Source organism: Crocuta crocuta, unplaced genomic scaffold (genome assembly GCF_008692635.1).
Source record: "Crocuta crocuta isolate KB4526 unplaced genomic scaffold, BGI_CrCroc_1.0 scaffold159, whole genome shotgun sequence".
Classification (NCBI taxonomy): domain Eukaryota; kingdom Metazoa; phylum Chordata; class Mammalia; order Carnivora; family Hyaenidae; genus Crocuta; species Crocuta crocuta.
Window position 1 is genome coordinate 888,457 of NW_027533263.1, and position 19,748 is coordinate 908,204.

General features: G+C 41.0%; 1 protein-coding gene across 1 annotated transcript in view; it reads left to right on the top strand.

The window, feature by feature from the left end:
* The window catches only part of LOC144217882 (aldehyde oxidase 2), a 110,484-nt gene that overhangs the window by 11,245 nt on the left and 79,491 nt on the right, over positions 1-19,748 (top strand). Inside the window, exons 7-12 of the mRNA XM_077747635.1 lie at positions 123-212; positions 2,815-2,895; positions 5,074-5,218; positions 11,896-11,988; positions 15,894-16,045; positions 18,285-18,378. Of these exons, the coding sequence (XP_077603761.1) occupies positions 123-212; positions 2,815-2,895; positions 5,074-5,218; positions 11,896-11,988; positions 15,894-16,045; positions 18,285-18,378 (655 nt within the window). The remainder of the gene's footprint in view (positions 1-122; positions 213-2,814; positions 2,896-5,073; positions 5,219-11,895; positions 11,989-15,893; positions 16,046-18,284; positions 18,379-19,748) is intronic.

The following is a 19,748-nucleotide window of genomic DNA, read 5'->3' on the forward strand; positions in this document are numbered from 1 at the left end:
ACTCAAGTTAAAAATAATAATAATAAAATAAAATAAAATAAATATAAAATAAAATAATAATAAAATAAAAATAATAATAGTAAATAAAAAGTTTTTCATCTCAAGGCATTTCACTGTCCTAGGAGTCAACTGGTTGTCAAAAGAAAGGAACAGGAAAATGCTGCTTGGATCTGGGTGGAAATGATTCTTCCTCACTCAGCAGGGAAAGTGACGTAAGTCTCTTGTCTGTTGTGTCTTCTCTCTGGGAATATTGCTCAATGCTGGCCCAGTGTTACTGTGCCTGTGAGTTTTTATGATCATGCTCTGCATTACTTTCAAATCTCCAAAGCACATGCACTAATGAGGCACTTTTCATTTGGGAGCCCTGTAACAGTGTGATTGAAAGCCAGGCTCTGATTTTGCCCTTCAGTCTCTGGAAGGATCAAGCAATAAAACATAAACCTACTCAGACAAAAACAAAAACTATGATGGGTCCCATCCTTGTGTGGAAAAATGTTCCTGTGGCTGGCCTCACTCAGGCAGAGCTGTCCTCTATCTCTGTGTCCCCTCCTTTGTAGAGAGAGGGCACTGAAACCTCAGCAGGGGAACCTGTCCAGAGACACATGGTGAGTTCATGATTAGCACAGCTGGGAAGTCTAGCCTGAAACACTGCAGTCTCTGATTTTGCTCTCTGAGAGATGCTGTTCCAGAAGATCCACTACCACATTCTTAAAAGAATTACTTACAGAAGTTGGAATAAGGATAAAATAGAGTCTGCTTCCTGTAGACAAGGAAATATGAGAGAACAGAGTTATCCTTAGACGAAACTGATCCCATCATCCCCCTGCTGTATCTATTTCTATCCTGCACACCTACCTGGTTCCCATTATTGACCTCCCACTGCCACCTCATTTTGGTCTGAAGAAGGTGTGCAATGGAATAGAGGGTTGTTGCCAAAGAACCCTGGCTGCACCCCCTGCAACCACTTCACAGAGGACCAGGGCACCTCAGAGGGGTGGATACTTCTTTTTTTTTTCTTTTTTTTTTTTTTTTTACAAATAANGTTTGGCTATTCAGGGTCTTTTGTGGTTCCATACAAGAGGGGTGGATACTTCTAAAGTCTGATTCTCAATTTTGTGGCCTCAGGAAGTCAATCTGAGCAATGATTGGGCTCTGAGGATCACCTGATTCACTTTAACCAAATTCAAAGAACATGATATTTAAACTGCAATGTGCCCTAATATACACTTACAGAAACACAACCATAAAATAGATCTCTGGTCACAGAGCCACGTGTTCTTTCCCTATAGGAAAACACACACAGAAAGCCACATTATAATGGGGTTGCTTGGTGAGCACGGATGCAGAGCAATTGGGTAATCTTAAGGGTAATATCACAGAAGACCCCTCTCTTCCACCAGGATAGACCAGCTGGATGGCAGGTGTCTGCCCCAGAACTCTCCCTTCTCTTAAATTTATGTTAATATCTTCCATTATTAAGTCCTGGCCTAACACCTAATTAGAGGAAATTTAATTCCTCAGATCTGATTCATTATGTTTGTTTTACATTTTCATTCTCACATACTATCTTATTTCTAGGTTTTAGAGATCTATCACATCATTGCCCCCAGGTTCCCACCCACATTTCTGATTATAACTAATGCAAAAACTGGTGATTTCAGATGTTAACCCATATTTCCTCAATCTAGCTTCTTACTAAGAACCTTTACAGGGAACAGTTGCAGGTGTCCCTTCTGGAACCTGGAAAGACACCAGAGAAATAGAAAAAGAGGGAGAGTATTGGACAAATATCAGTCCATTTCACTTGTCACAATTACCCTTCCAAATATACATTATTTCCATTTAATCTCTGGAGTGGGTAAGAACCTTTCCATTGGGGGAGTCAGTGAGCCAAGTCGTGACAGAGCCAAGAATGAACCCAGATCTGCCTCCAATGTCTGTTGATGCTCTTCTCCACTTCACAGACTTGTAACTCTGCTTCCCATGGTTCTCCCACTTTGCCTTACCTCTTCAGGAATGTTTTCTGAGAATTAATGTTTCCAAAGCTAAAAGAGATCTCTTTCAGGCAAGATTAGAATTTGGGTAACTTTTCACTGTACTTTTAGTATCCTGGTATCTGTGCTCTTAGTAATTGGTAAAAATGAAAATGATAATTTACTTTCTTTCTAAAATTGTGGCAAGGATTAAACAAAGTATTTATATATATATATATATATAAATACTTGGTATGTAAGATCCTGTAAATTCTACCTATTGTTATTAAATTATGGGGGCAGTGTTTATTCCTAGGCATGTTGTCTAGAGTCATTTTTATTTAAACTTCAGGACTTCTCAAAGCCTTTGGTATTTTGAATCCTGACTTGACAGGTGAGAGGACAGTGGCTGGGGACAGTGGAGAAAAGGTTCCAAACTTATTAACCTCTGGTAGTTTCGTATAGACTGTCTTGGTGTTTCACAGGGTACTCTTTGAACTGTTTCATTGAATACTCTTTTCCTTGGTATCATTATCAATGGCTTTCTCTTACAACAAGATTCTTATTTAAAACATTTATTTGGTTTGGGGCACCTGGCTGGCTCAGTTGATAGAGCATGCAACTCTTGATCTCACGGTTATGAGTTTGAACCCCGTGTTGGGTATAGAGATTATTTAAAAATAAAATCTTTAAAAAGAAAAACACTTTTATTTGGTTTCAACTATTTCCCATTACTCTTGCATCAGGAAAGTATGTTCTTTTTGCCTAATTAATGTAAAGAATTACAATGCTATTTCCAGTTTAGCTGTCCTGACAAGGCCACCTTCTCCCCTTTATACAGATTTGCACAGACTTATTTGTGGAAGAGGAGTTCCAGCCCTTGGACCCTACCCAGGAGCTCATATTTCCCCCAGAACTCTTGGTAAGATGAGTTGAGTGCTTTATGTGTTTGTTTAAATGTCACTGGTTATAAACTCAGTTTTATAAAACCACCCTTTCCTTCCTGTGAAGTTGTCAAACTATGGAAATATTTGATCATATCAAGAAGCTGACCCCACCCAGTTCACCAACCCTCTCTAGCTAATACCCTTGACACACTCACTGAAGCCTCAGGTAAGGCTATTTTTTTGAATGACTTCATCATTACTCTCATCATTGTCATCTGCAATAGGTCCTTGTTGACTGTCCCAAGCCATCCACCTTTGCTCAGCTTCTAACTTGGTCTTCCAGCCACTCCAGCACATTGATCCCAAAAGGAGTACTTCTAGTCCTCCCTATACCTTACCCTTCCTTCTGTCAGCATCTCTCTTTCCTCTCTGGCATCCAGTGGTCCCATTCTTTAAAATACCTATTTCTGAAGGGGTTCTGAAATAGGTGTTCATTCATTCATTCATTCATTCATTCAACAAACATCAATCATCCAACAACATGCCATGCACTGTTCTAGGTACTAGATAGACAGCAAGGAATGAAACTAACACAAAAACCTATCCTCAAGGAGTTGTAATCTGGTAGGTGATAATAAGCAAAGATAATATTACAGATAATAAGCAAAATAAGAAATACAATGTGTTAGCCAGTGAGAAGAGTTAAAAAGGAAAAAAAATGAAACAGAGAAGGGAGATAAGATACTAGCCAGAGAAGACTTTTCTGAAAAATTTTCAAAACTTTGAAAAAAGTTCTAATGGAAGTGAGGGAATGGCCTCAATGACATGTGGGGGGAAAGGCAGTCTGAGCAGTGTGCACACCAACTGCAAAGATGCCAAGGGTAGGAGAACACCTGCTACGGTCAAGGGACAGAGCAGGGTCCAGCCTGGCTGGAACACAGTGCATGAGGTCAGAAAGTCACTGGGAAGCGGACCGTAAGGACTTAGGCTGCCTGGATTTTACCCTATGAGGAATGAGAAATGATTAGGGAGGTTGGATGGGGGAGGGACAAGTTCCTATTAATCTTGTAAAGGGATCTGGAATCATTCTGGCTGCTGGGATGGGAAGAGCCTGCTGAGGAACACAGGAACCAGCAGTGAGAGGGGGAGGGGCAGAGGGAGAAGGAGAGAGAATCCCAAGCAGACTCCATGCTCAGCATGCAGTCTGATGGGAGTCCCATCCCATGACTGTATCACAACCTGAGACAAAATCAAGAGTCAGGCATTCAAACGACTGAGTCACCCAGGTGTCCCTTGGAAAAACAAAATAAAAAAGGATGAGATAAATTAAATAATTAAAAAAAAAACTCAGGGCACCTGGGTGGCTCAGACAGTTGAGCATCAGACTCTTGATTTCGGCTCAGGTCATGATCCCAGGTTCATGGGATCGAGCCCCACGTCAGGCTCTGAGCTGACAACTTGAGCCTAATCAAAGTGCTAATGCCATCCTGAAAGATTCTGGTGCTAGACCAGGCTGCCGGCATGTAGGTGGTGAGAGAGAGTGGGTTCTGGATATACTTTGATGGAGAGCCAATGAGATTTGCTGCTGAATGTGATATGGCGTGTGGGAGAGAGACACTCTCTCTGGGGAGAGATTGACTCTGACACTTTGGGCAGCTGGAAAGGTGAGTGGCCATTTACAGAGAAGGGGAACACCTCAGGAAGAATAGGGTATTTTTTGGTGGGGGGTCTTTTGGGGGGGCTTCTAAATGAATGGGATATGAGGAGCTCATTTTGGGATATGTTAAATCTGAGATGCCTATTAGACATCTAAGAGGAGACATCAAGTTCTCATTCAGATATATGAGTTTGGATTTCAGAGGAAGAGTCCGGGTTGAAGATACTAATTTAGGAGCATTAGTATAATTATGATTTTTAAGGCCATGATATTAAATTATGTTCATTTAATCTGCACTAAAGTGTCATTGACAGGTACCAGTTTATATTAATTATCATTTGCCTGCAAAGAGCTATATATTGAAAATCTTAAGTTAAAGGAGTAAATATCTATGGAAATTCAGGCATTAGTCAGTGGGTGTAGTGAGTATCTTCTCAGTCCAGTGGACCTCAGGACCTCTGAAATCTCTCTGGAGGAATATACCTCCACTGGGATCTCATATAAGCCAGGATGGCAGCTGCGCACCTGTGCATGCACATTTGTCATTTGCACTTAGAGAATGGCAAAGAACCCAGAAACACAAACCTTGGCCTTTCATGGAGAGAGGGTTACCTGGATCTCCCCTGGCACCCTTAAGGATCTCCTGGAGCTGAAAGCAAAACATCCTGAAGCCCCTCTCATCTTGGGCAACACTTCACTGGGTGAGTGATTACAGCATTTTTCCTCCCACCACCAAGCTGGACCTCCTGTCCCCTACTTTGCTCTCAGGCCACAAAACTACTTTTTAAGGTTAAAAGCCTCAACCTTTATAATAAAAATAGTATAATATAATAGTATATTATAAAATACACAGGATATACTATTATATATCATATGATACAATTATCTAATTATTTATATAATTTTGTGTATAAATAATATATGTAAACTATACATTTAATAATAGAGAAGGCACAATACAAATATCATATTATAATATAATAAAATGGTCTCCAAAGTTGGATATGCATATACCCTGGGAGATGCAGCATGACCCCCTGCGGTGTGGGGAAAAAATATTAGAGGGATTTTGGGTTTTTAAGGGTTGTTTTGTTTTATTTTGTTTTTGAGAGAGGGAGAAGGCACATGAGCCAGGGAGAGGGGCAGAGGGAGAGAGAAAGAGAGAGAGAGAAAGAGAGAGAGAGAAACTTATGCAGGCTCCATGCTTAGCACAGAGCCTGATCCGGGGCTCCATCCCATGACCCTGGGATCATGACCCCAGGTGAAATCAAGAATCAGACACTCAGTCTACTTGAGACACCCAGACACCCTGAGGGTTTTTTTTTAATCATTTAATTTATCTTGTCCTTTTTTATTTTGTTTTTGTTAAATATTGAGTACATATAATGGAAGTCAGTAAAATATGTATGGGTACATTAACAGTGTACTGGATAACACCCAGTTATCACCTACACCCAGTTTAAGAATGAGCACTTTATCAAGAACTTTGAAGGCCCAGGGAACCCTCCCAGACCACATCCCTTTCCCTTACCTTCCCTTTCTCTCAGAAGCACTCATTAGTCTGAATGTGATGGTTGTCAGTCACTTTCTTGTTTTTACAATTTTACCACATGTATTTGAGTCTTTAAGCAATATGTCATTTACTTTAGCATATGTTTGAATTTCACATAAATAGGGTGACATAATATTATTCTTCAATTTGCTTTGTTTGTTCAACATTCTTGACCTGAGATACACTCCTCATGTTGCAAGAAACTGCTACAGTCCATTGTATGATTATGTACAATTTGCTGATCCATTCTACTACTGAAGAACCGAGTGCTTTCCAAGTTTTGCCTATTATGAATATTCTTTTTTAATTTTAATTCCTGTAAAGTCAATATACACTGTTATATTAGTTTCAGGTGTACAATATAGTGATTCAGCAATTCTGTACATTACTTAGTGCTCATCCTGATAAGGTACTCTTTAATCCCTTTCACCAATTACGCCCATCTCTCCCACCCACCTCCCCTCTGATAACCATCAGCTTGCTCTCTATAGTTAAGAGTCTGTTTCTTGGTTTGCTCTCTCTTTTATTTTCCTTTGCTCATTTGTTGTTATTGTTCTTAAATTCCACATATGAATGAAATCTTATGGTATTTGTCTTTCTCTGACTTATTTTGCTCAGTATAATACTGTCTAGCTACATCCATGTCATTGAAAATGGCAAGATTTCATTATTTTTTATGGCTGTGTAATATTCCAGTGTGAGTGTGTGTACGTGTATGTGTTCATGTGTGTCTGTGTATCACGTCTTCTTTATCCATTCAGTAATCACTGGACACTTGGGCTGTTTCTGTAATTTGGGTATTGTAGATAATGCTGCAATAAACATAGGGATGCATGTATTCCTTTGAATTAGTGTATTTGGGAGGTAAATATCCAGTAGTATGATTACTGGATCATAAGAGAATTCTATTTTTAGCTTTTGAGGAAGCCGCATACTGTTTTCCCCAGTGGATGCACCTATTTTCATTCCCACCAACAGTGCACAAGGATTCCTTTTTCTACATATCCTCATCATACTTACTATTTCTTGTGTTGTTAATTTCAGCCATTCTGACAGGTGTGAGGTGGTATCTCACTGTAGTTTTGATTTACATTTCCTTCATGATGAGTTACATTGAGCATCTTTCTGTGTGTCTATTGGCCATCTATGTGTCTTCTTTGGAGAAATGTCTGTTCATGTCTTCTGCCCATTTTTAATTTGGATTATTTGGATTTTGGCTATTGAGTTGTATAGTTCTTTATTTTGGATAATAACACTTTACTAGATAAATCATTTGTGAATATCTTCTTCCATCCAATAGGTTGCCTTTTAGTTTTGTTGATTGTTTCTTTTGCTATGCAGAAGCTTTTTTTTTCTTTTTTTTTAATATTTTTATTTCTAGGAGAGAGAGAGAGAGAGACAGCGCGAGCAGGGGAGGGTNCCCTGGGTCTCTGTCTGGATTGGGAATTAAAGTGATGCTGGCTTCATAAAATGAGTCTGGAAGTTTTCCTTCTCTTTCTATTTTCGAAATAGCTTGAGAAGAATGGGTATTAATTCTGTTTTAAATGTAGGNCATTTTTTAAAGAACAGTTTATTATGTTAAACAACAGTGGTGAGAGTGGACATCCCTGTCATGTTCCTGATCTCAGGGGGAAAGCTCCCAGTTTTTCCCCATTGAGGATGATGTTAGCTGAGGGCTTCTCATAGATGGCTTTTATGATGTTTAAGCAAGTTCCTTCTATCCCGACTTTCTTGAAGGTCTTTATTAAGAAGGGATGCTGTATTTTGTGAAATGCTTCTTCTGCATCTATCGACAAGATCATATGGCTTTTATGTTTTCTTTTGTTAATGTGATGTATCACATTGATTGATTTGCGAATATTGAACCAGCCCTGTAATCCAGGAATGAATCCCACTTGATCTTGGTGGATAATTCTTTTTATGTGCTGTTGCATTCGATTTGCAAGGATCTTCTTGAGGACTTTTGCATCTGTATTCATCAAGGATATTGACCTGTAGTTTTCTTTTTTCCCTGGGTCTCTGTCTGGATTGGGAATTAAAGTGATGCTGGCTTCATAAAATGAGTCTGGAAGTTTTCCTTCTCTTTCTATTTTCGAAATAGCTTGAGAAGAATGGGTATTAATTCTGTTTTAAATGTAGGGTAGAATTCCCCAGGGAAGCTATCTGGCCCAGGGCTCTTATTTGTTGGGAGATTTTTGATAACTGATTCGATTTCCTCACTCGTTACGGGTTTGTTCAGGTTTTCTATCTCTTCCCGTGTGAATTTTGGTAGTGTGTGTGTGTTTAGGAATTTTTCCATTTCTTCTAAGTTGTACAGTTTGTTGGCATATAATTTTTCATAGTATTCCCTGTAATTGCTTGTATTTCTGAGGAGTTTGTTGTAATCAGTCCATTTTCATTAATGATATTTTCTATTTGAGTGCTCTCTCTTTTCTTTTTGAGAAGACTGGCTAGAGGTTTGTCAATTTTGTTCATTTTTTTCAAAAAACCAACTCTTGGTTTTATTGATCTGTTCAACTGTTTCTTTGTTTTCTGTATTGTTTATTTCTGCCCTGATTTTTATTATTTCTCTTCTCCTACTGGGTTTGGGGTGCTCTTGTTGCTCTCCCTCTAGTTCCTTTAGGTGTGCCGTTAGATTTTGTACTTGTGCTTTTTCTAATTTCTTGAAGTAAGCCTGGAGTGCAATGTACTTTCCTCTTAGGACTGCCTTTGCCATATCCCATAGAGTTTGGATTCTTGTATTTTCGTTTTCATTTTTTTCATATATTTTTAAATGTCTTCTGTAATTGCCTGATTGGCCCATTCGTTCTTTAGTAGGGTGTTCTTTAACCTCCATGTTTTTGGAGGTTTTCCAGACTTCTTCCTGTGATTGATTTCGAGTTTCATAGCATTGTGATCTGAAAGTGTGCATGGTATGATCTCAATTCTTTTATATTTATTGAGGGCTGCTTTATGTTCCAGTATGTTATCTATGTTGGAGAATATGCCCTGCGCACTTGAGAAGAAAGTGAATTCCATGGCCTCAGGATGTAGAGTTCCAAATACATTGTCAAATCCATCTGGTCCAATGTGTCATTCAAGTCCATGTGCAGAAGCTTTTTTATTTTGATATAGTCCCAATAGCTTATTTTGGCTTTTATTTCCCTTGCCTCAGGAGACATCNCTTGTATTTTCGTTTTCATTTTTTTCATATATTTTTAAATGTCTTCTGTAATTGCCTGATTGGCCCATTCGTTCTTTAGTAGGGTGTTCTTTAACCTCCATGTTTTTGGAGGTTTTCCAGACTTCTTCCTGTGATTGATTTCGAGTTTCATAGCATTGTGATCTGAAAGTGTGCATGGTATGATCTCAATTCTTTTATATTTATTGAGGGCTGCTTTATGTTCCAGTATGTTATCTATGTTGGAGAATATGCCCTGCGCACTTGAGAAGAAAGTGAATTCCATGGCCTCAGGATGTAGAGTTCCAAATACATTGTCAAATCCATCTGGTCCAATGTGTCATTCAAGTCCATGTGCAGAAGCTTTTTTATTTTGATATAGTCCCAATAGCTTATTTTGGCTTTTATTTCCCTTGCCTCAGGAGACATCTAGGAAAACTGTTGCTACAGTCAATGTCAGAGACATTATTGCCTGTGCCCTCTTCAAGGATTTTATGGTTTCAGTTCTCACATTTAGGCCTTTAATCCATTTTGAGTTTATTTTTGTTTATGATGTAAGAAAGTGGTCCAATTTCATTCTTTTGCATGTAGTTCTCCAGTTTTTCCAACACCATTTGCTGAAGAAACTGTCTTTTTCCCATTGGATATTTTTTCCTCCTTTGTTGAAGATTAATTGACTAAACAGTTGTGGGTTTATTTCTGGGTTTTCTATTCTGTTCCATTGGCCTATATGTCTATTTTTATGCCAGTACCATATTGTTTTGCTTACTACAGTTTTGTAATATAACTTGGAGTCTGGATTTATGATACCTCCAGATTTGCTTTTCTTTATGAAAATTGGTTTGCCTATTTGGGATCTTTGGTGGTTCCATACAAATTTTAGGATTGTTTGTTCTAGTTCTGTGAAAAATGCTGTTGGTATTTTGATGGAGATTTCATTAAATCTGTAGATTGCTTTGGGCATTATAGACATTTTAGCAATATTTGTTCTTCCAACCCATGAGCATCGGATATTTTTCCATTTTTCTATCTCATCTAGAATTTCTTTCATTAAAATTTTATATTTTCAAAGTACAAGTCTCTCATCTGTTTGGTTGAGTTTATTCCTTGATTTTTTTGTCTTTTTATGCAGTTGTACATGGGATTGTTTTCTTACTCTCACTTTCTGCTGTTTCATTATTAGTGTATAGGAATACAACAGATTTCTCTACATTAATTGTATACCTTGCAACTTTACTGAATTCATTTATCCATTCTATGATTTGGGGGGGGGTAGTTTTTAGAGTTTTCTATACATAGTATCACGACATCTGCAAATAATGAAAGTTTTACTTCTTCCTTACTAATTTGGATGCCTTTTATTTCTTTTTGTTGTCTAATTGCTATGGGTATAACTTCCAATATTATGTTGAATAAAAGCAGTGAAAGTGTACATCCCTGAATTGCTCCTGACCTTAGAGGAAAGTTTTCAGTCTTTCTTCATTGAGTATGATACTAACTGTGGGTTTTTCATATAAGGCCTTTATTATGCTGTGGTATGTTCCCTCCAACCCTACTTTGTCAAGGGTTTTTATTATGAGTGGATATTGTACTTTGTCAAATGCTTTTTCTGCATCTATTGAAATTATCATATGGTTTTTATTTTTTCTCTTATTGATATGATGTATCAGGCTAATTGATTTGCAAATATTGAACCACCCTTGCATCCCGGGAATAAATCCCACTTGATTGTAGTGAATGATTTTTTTTTTTTTTGATGTGCTGTTGGATTCCGTTTGCTAGTATGTTGTTGAAGATTATTGCATCTATATTCATCAGAGATATTGGCCTGTAGTTCTCTTCTTCAGTAGTGTCTTTATCTGGTTTGCTATCACAGTGATACTGGTCTCGCAGAATGAATTTGAAAGTTTTTCTTCCTCTTCTAATTTTTAGAATAGTTTGAGAAGAATAGGTATTAAATGTTTGGTAGCGATGCCTGGGTGACTCAGTCAGTTGAACACCTGACTCTTGATTTCAGCTCAAGTCATGATCCAGGATCATGGGATCAAGCCCTGCATCAGGCTCTGTGCTGAGAATGAAGCCTGCTTAAAATTCTCTCCCTCTGCCCCTCTCCCCTGGTTATGCATGATCTCTCTCTCTCTCTCTCTCTCTCTTTAAAAAGAAAATAAAACTAACTTAAAGAAATGTTTTTGGTAGAATTCACCTGTGAAGCCATCTGGCCCTGGACTTTTGTTTACTGGGAGTTTTTTTTATTAGTGATTCAATTTTATTGCTGATAATAAGTCTGTTCAAATTTTCTATTTCTTCCTGCTTCTGTTTTAGTAGGTTATATGTTTCTTATGATGAATATTCTTATATATGTCTCCTGGTGTCAATATTCAAGAGCTTTCTAAGAACCTCCCACCCATTTTATTTTCTATTTTTATAAACATATAATGAATGTATAAATAAGTAAATACATGTACTGGAAGAACATCCCTATAAATTTGCTTTGCAGAAAATACGGCCATTGCTTTCATATCTGTACACATTTATTACCAATTTAAAAAATGGTATCTGAATATTTTTATGAGAAAATTTCAATACTGAAAAAGAGGGGGGGACATTTTCTCTTTCCTAAATCTGTCTTATTTGCTTACTTACTTACTTACTTACTTACTTTTCAGGACGTGCAATGAAATCTCAAGGACATTTCCACCCAATTCTCCTCTCTCCTGCTAGGATTTCTGAGCTCAGTATGGTATTTAAAACAAGTGATGGTGAGTTCCTGGTGTTCTTAGTAAAACATTAGTGAACCAATCCCAGCACTTACACTTACCAAGTAGTCTGGAACCTCCCTATACATTTGTCTTGTCCGGCCTATTTCTAGCTCTTCATTAGTTTTCTAATGTGATATAATATCCCTACCATAAAACCTTGCCATCAAAAGCTTTGCACAGAATATGAGATATTCAGATGATATTATTCAAGGCCTTCTAGTCACATGCAGGATTCTTGCCTATAAAATGCCATAGTGACCTAAAGACAATAAATTTGCAGTGTAATTTTGATGGGAAGACAATGAGAGAACTAGGGCCATTCATCGGTTGAACAGTCAATTCCTAGGAGAGAGGATATTTGCAGGGGAAAGTAGGAGAAATATCATCTGGCTACTTGTTTCATATGGACAATGACAAGAAGTAAAATGAGACAAAGACCTGCTCAGGTAAGCACCTCCAGTCACTTACAACATCCTTCAGGGCCCACTACGTGCAAATACGACTACATCAGGCAAGATGGTACTCACAAAGTAGTAAGAAAGCATGCAAGACCTTGCCTTCTTTTACAAGCAACCTTATTTTACTCCTCTCCTCACCCCCCAGAACTTCTAGCATGGAAGTACATGCATGTAAGCACTGTACGTGCTGGTAAGTGCTCAATTCAATGGTTGACAAATGAATAATGGGAAAAAAAATGAAGGAATGAGTGGGTCAGGAACTTGAATTTGGAATGCAGTGGTAGTAATGACTTTCTTAACTTAGACAACAAGGAGTTAGACAAAACTGAAAGCTTGAGTCAAGACTGACTGACCATTGTGTACTTGTGGACATCACTGGTGGGCAAGGCAGGAGACCTGCATTGGGTGTTTCACTGCCATCTAGGAGACCCACCTTCCTGACTTCTAACCATCATGAGCCAAACTTAGACTGTGCTGCAGACCAGCAAGCATGCCCTTCCCTGACCTCACCCCACCCATTTGCAAGGGAAGGGATCCTTCCAGGTTTTGCTTAGCACTGCAGCCTCACAGCTTCAGGCTTGGGACAGTTCAAGTAGCACACCTGAATGTCACTCAGAAAATGATGGGAATGCACTTAGACTCACTCGAAATCTTGGTGAAGACAGAAGGGAAAGAAGAGGGAGGGCAGCATAGGAGCAGAGGAGACCAGTAGAAGCAGAAGGGAAATCCTTCCCTGACTTTCACCGCAGGCATCATTTAGCCCACCACTTTCAAACTTCTCTGTCCACAACTCTGTCCTCAAAAAAAAATCTGAAATAGACTGAGTAAATGAAAATAAGCTGCTATGTTTGAAGGAAAGAGGAGACCTCTCACCACCCCCTCTGTTCCTGGGCCCCCTGTGTCTATGCCTGAGAGAACCCTTCAGAGCACAATTCATATGCCCCAGTGTAACCTCAATCCCTTATCTCAGGAATTCCTCTTGAGGAAGCCAAAACGCAAAAGGAGAGTAAACTCACCCAAGGTTCCTAAACTGGCTGGTGGCCAGGTCACCAAGCCACGTATCTCCCATTTCCAATTCAGAACTCTTTCTGTTAGCACCCTTCCTCATCTTCCAGGCCCACCCCAGGGCCTGTCCAATTGGTTGTTAGAATAGACTGCTCAGTTTGAATCTGAAAAGTAGAGCCAAATTCTGAAATCTGAAGAAGCAATATGCCTTCCTTAGGCCCTCTTAAAATTAAAGTGTGAGTACCCTCTAGTGGCAGAATGTTCCTCAGTAACATTTCTCAGGATTCTCAAACTTTTATTCCTAAAGCCCGGAAGAATGCCAGACACTGGTGAGGGAGAGTTATGTTGGAGTCAGATGTGTGTGTGTGTGTTCCTCTCTCCCAGAACCCCTCCCACAGGAACTAAGTCTCTGTGACAGCTTATGTTTGTTTAAATTTTGCATGCTGATCCATATCATATACATGTTTGACTCAGTGTACATTTTTCCCCTCAAAAAATTGTAATATATTAAGTGCTCCAAAAAGTCCCTGCATCTTTGTCCCATAGACCCATGAACTCTGAAAAGCATGGAGTGAAAACAAAACCCACATTCTCAGAATCAAAGTTAAAGCTCTTTCTAACTCTACTGGAAAAGAAGCTAGGTTTTATGACCAAAGATGCAATAAAATATTAATAGTATAATAAATAGAACTTTCTCAGTACATCTATGCCATGCCTAGTACAAAGCCAGGGGATAATGTGAACGATGGAAACAGAGTAAAGCAGACAGCTAGCATTTTATTCTCTCCTGGGGCTGAACTGCCCTATTTTACCTATGTCAAATAAGAGATGGTCATGCTGGTCTGTATGATGCCTCTGACCTTTAAAAATAAATTAATTAATAATGATAATAATAATAATGTCTTTTTGTTTATGACCTCCTCCCTACCAATAAGGCTCTGGGTCTATTAGGTAGGAGGAATTGTATGACAGGAATCAAGCTTGGTCTTCCCAGTGCTCCTTTGAGCAAAAGTATGGCCAGGATTTTTGCAGAAGTTAAAGATCAATCTCCAGTGGACCCTGTGGTGAGAGGAAGCAACAGACCATTGCTGATGGGTCTGGGACAGGCTCCTATGTTACAGAGTGCCTTTTATGAAACACTGTGCCACAATAGAGTGAGTGTCTCAACTCTAGGTTGAGACATTCCAGGGAGGAGAAGCAGTTTTGTTACCTTTGGGTAAGATTTGCTTAGTATAAGGATAATAAGGAGCAGAGAGTAGTTTCCCTAATCAATTAGGTTGGCTATGACTATTGAAGTCACAGGTATGTTATGTGTTATGTGGGTATGGTAGCAAAGGTGGGAGAAGTATTGTGCCAAGTATATTCTTAGTATTGAGAAAAGATAAAACTATATGGGAGGGTAAAGTATTCTCAAAGATCAGTCCACATGAGAAAACTCAAGGTGGAGCCTGACATTATGAAAACAGACTAACTGCAGTTTGAACCCAGCCCTGGAAGTGATGTCAAACCAGACTGTATGTGTGAGTGACTCATTCTACAAGCCCGGGAAAGTAAAGAATTCCTTTTAAAAGGCCAACTAAGTGATCTAATGATGTGGTTGACTTCTTCACTCCAGAGATTGATCTGAACCCTTTTGGGTTCTGAATCCCTTTGGGATTTTGGGGAAATCCCAAAGCTGGTGCTAGTATCCTGCCAATGCTCTCAAGTAGGCCTGCAACACCTGTTAATTTTTAATTACTTCTTTGCCAGGTAGCACATAGCATTGCCCCAATCCTTCTGGATGGTTTCCCATCACTCCTGCTTTTCTGGCCCTGTCCTGGGCCCCCCCAGTGTCCTGACACCCAATAATACCCAACATAATACCTGGGGAAACTGCTCCTAGGCGCTGTGTTCATACTGATTGCCTGGCGCCCCTCTTGTCAAAGATTTTGAGTATCAAGCCTATCTGTAGAGGTAGAAATCAGCAGTCAGAGCATTATTAATTATAGACAATGATCGGGGCAATTGAAAGACCTTTGCCATAATTTTAATGCCATCAGATTTATTCCCCTTAATCACAAAACAGCTTTGCATAGCTTCACTGTGGTCAATTAGGAGGGGGGTCAAGAAAAGCTCTAGTAGAGTCTGCCACCTGCTAGTTTTCACTGTCATTCCCTCTCTCTAGCCTCTCTTTCCTTACATTTGTCCAAAGAAGAGTATAGACCAGCCCAGGACTCCTAACCCGGGCTGCACAGAATTACTGGGAAGACTGAAAGAGCACCATCCAGAGATTCTGATTTAGTTGATCTGGGAGTGGAGTACCTGTGTTCTTTTAAGCTCCCAATGATTCTCTGTACAGCCTGTGTGGAGACCCAATGTACCAGCTGCACACTAAGGCCTAGGCACCAGGATTATAATTCAGCAGCTCCTCCCATGTCACCTAAAAAAACCTTTCCTTTCTAGGACTGACAATAGGTGCTGGCTGCAGTCTGGCCCAAGTGAAAGACATTTTGGCTGAGCAAGTTTCCCAGCTCCCAGAGGAGAAAACTCAGACATACAGAGCCCTCCTAAAGCACCTGAAGAGTCTGGCAGGACAGCAGATCCGGAATATGGCAGTATGTCCTCTGGGCCAATCATTGGGCACACTGTACCTATTTTTTTTAACTTTATTTATTTTGAGAGGTGGGGGAGGAGGGGCAGAGAGAGATAGAATCCCAATCAGGCTCTGTGCAGTCAGCACAGAGCCTGATGCAGGGCTTGAACTCACCAACCATGAGATCATGACCTGAGCCAAGATCAAGAGTTGGACGCTTAACCAACTGAGCCACCCAGGTGCCCCTGCACCTATTTCTTAATCTCGCTGAAATGTTGAAAAAGCATTGGCAGAATCATTATGCAAAAAGGTCTCAGCAGATTGAGACAACAGGCAAAATAAATAAATGTTTAATATTTAACAAACATTATTAAAAATATATTTAAAATAGTATTCTAAGTCAAATTCAACAGAATAGCCAAGTGATGATGTAGGTAGGAGGAAAGGAGGAGGTCACAGTTCGATCATTTCATGATAAGACTGTCAAAGAAACTAATTTAGTTTTAGGCTGCATTAACATAAGTATAATACCTAAAATAAAGAGGGTACTTTCTGTACTCCACACTGTTCAGACCACAGCTGGTGAATAATGTTTAGATCTGGGAGGTACACTTTGAAGTCTGACTGGTTTTGACCTCAGAAGAAAGCAGAAGAGACATAGATTTTCAAAATATGCATGCCCCCTCTGCTTCATACCCCAAATGGTGTGTTAGAAATCCTTGGCATATGAGGAATCAGGGGAAGACATAACTCCTTGAAAAAGCTCTTCAAATGATTCCAAAATGTTCTCTCCTCCTGTTAAGAACTCTGACACCTTGCAGCCTGGCAAGGAGATGATGGCAGGAGAGTGAAGGGTTGGAAACCATGTCAGAAAGAGGAATGGTGGGGGCTGGGACAGTCAGAGAGATCATGAGAGCTGCCTTCAAATATTTTTTAAGTTTATTCATTTTGAGAGAGAAAGAGAAGAGAATTTGTGCAAGCAAGAGGGGGAAAGGCAGAGAGAGAGGGAGAGAGAGAGAGAATCCCAAGTAGGCTTCTCTCTGTCAGTGTGGAGCCTGATGAAGGACTCAAACTCATGAAACATGAGATCATGACCTGAGCTGAAATCAAGAGTCAGATGCCTAACTGACTAAGCCATTCAGGTGTCCCTGCCTTCAAATACTTATAGAGTCATGAGGGCAGATTTTTTAAAAAATTTTTTATGGTTTTTATTTATTTCTGAGAGAGAGAGAGAGAGAGGCAGAGTGAGCAGTGGAGGGTCAGAGAGAGAAGGAGATACAGAATGTGTAGCAGGCTCCAGGCTCTGAACTGGCCATCAACACAGAGCCCAACACGGGGCTTGAACCCACAAACTATGAGATCATGGCCTGAACAGAAGTCAGATGGTTAACCGACTGAGCCACCCAGGTGCCCAGATGTTATTTATTTGATATAATCACAAAGGGTAGAAGTATGACTGATAGGGGAAAGTCCGGGGAAACAGAATTCATCTCAGTGGAAACAAGAACTTTAAAATCAAGCTGTTCATAGAGGATCGGGGATTCCCTGTCTTTACCCATGTTCCAGCCCAGCCCTCAGCAACCAAGTGGTCACTGCAGATTCCATCACTAGATGGGGAGGAGAGTATTAGATTGAGTGGCCAGTCATTTTCCTCCCAAGTTCTGAGATGCTATAGGCTCAACCAGATCTAAGAGGCAACTGTCTCTCAGATGCCCAAAACCCCAACACACCCACATGAAGTCTGGCCATTTCACGGGCAGAGTTAGATGCAGCTGACGTCCTGTGTACCAGAGGCAGGACGGCATCTTTGTAGCTGATACCAAGGCCAGCTGTGCTGTGGCCAAGGCTGACTAGGGAGTAGTTCAGAATGGGCCATGGAGCCCCACTGTTTGGGTTTGAATCCCAGTCCTGCCCCTTCCTAGCTGGGAGACCATGTTTCATCATTTCTGTGCCCTGGTATCTTCATCTGAAAAAATGGCATCAAAATTGATGGCATCAATCTCACTGGGCTAAAGGAAGTGAGTAAATGTGTGTAAAGAAGTGGAACATAGTGAATGCTGTGTGAGTCTTGGTTACCATCAGCTCCTGTCCCAGTCCAAAGTGGTGGGTGAGAGGCTCCTCCCAGACCATCTGAATGGAGTCTCTCTACCAAAATGACCAAGATCCCTTGTGACACTTTTACTACCAGAGGACAAGCAGGTGCCTGTGGTTCATAGGATCTGAGGAATAGAATGACTGAGGCTATAACTCTTTCTTTATAGTCCTTAGGGGGACATATTATAAGCCGACATCGCTATTCAGATCTGAATCCAATTTTGGCTGTGGGGAATGCTATTCTCAATCTGATATCAGAAGGTAAGCTACCCCAGAACATTCTGGATTGCAACCTAAGATTTTTTTTGTCTTTCTTTTTAAGGAATTGGTATAAGTCAGAGCACTGATCTCTGGTTCTCAATCCACCATGGGGAGCTCAGGCTCCTAGAGGAAGGCACACTGATACAAGGGAGTGGCTAGTGCTTCCTTCTGGCACCACGGCCCACGTACACACAACATTCACCCCACCATAGCTGTGTGATAGCCAGGGGTGGTGTACAGAGGCTGAGGTGAAGGCTGTCTGCTGCCTGAGGACTGTTCTCTCCTCTCCTTCATGCCCCTCCCTTCAGCTGCTGTGTGAGGAGCCACAAGTCTGAGGAGGACACATATCAGAAACCGTGGACCGTCTAGGGACAGGAGGAAGGCAAGGATGAATTTTACATGCTGGCTGACAGAATCGTTCCCTGGGGCTTCTCCGTGCAAAACTACCCTTGTCTCCCTGGAAACAGCTCTCTCCCTGCCTCCGCTGCTCCAAGAATGCTGGCATGCGCCTTTACTGGGCACTAACTGCATGCTAGGCTGTGCTGGACATCTTACACACAGCATGTGTAGTCCAGCCAACCTCCCTGCTGTCACTTGCAGAGACAGGCACAGGATGAGAACCATCATCCGCATCATGCTGCCTCCCCAGGGCCTCTGGGTCTCCTTCCCGCCACCTCTCCCAGTCCCTCACCCACAACCCATCAGATACACACTCCTTCTGTCCCTCCCACTTGGCCAGCCAATCATTTACCCTCCTACGGGCTGACCGGACCCAGGCACTAGGGTGCAGGGAAGCAATCACAGTCTGCTCCCCACATGAACTTTGGGGGTGTATCCGAGCAGGAATTATATCACAGGAAATGTAATCCTCCCAAGGGGGTTTGTTGGCCATATTATGATCCCATCCCTGACTGATGGGAAGTGCTGGGAGAGCCTCTGTGCAGAGCAAAAGTTCTCACATCCTTATTCAGCTTTGCATGGGGCCCGCCCAAGAGGGAGGAGAGGAAAGGCCTCACCCTGGCCTGCCCTGCACAGCTATTTTCCTGAGTCCTCCCTGCCTGTGGTCGAATGCAACCCCAGCTTGACCCCCAAACACCAGGAAAGAAGAAGCCAAGACTCTGGGGTATCAGGATAGCAAGGATAGCCTGGCCTGCATGCAGGGCCTTCTACTACATTAGTAGTAGTGGTACTAGTAGTACTAGTAGCAGTTTTCCCCGGGGGGGGGGGGGGGGGGGCTGGTGGTTTCCTTTGGCTTAAGGTCTGTGCATTTCCAGTTCTGCCAAAGCCACCCCCTCCCTGAGCGCAGTGTTTCTCCAGTGCTGGTAGATGATTCGGTAACTTGGCAGCAGGGCAGGCCAGCAAAGGTCAGC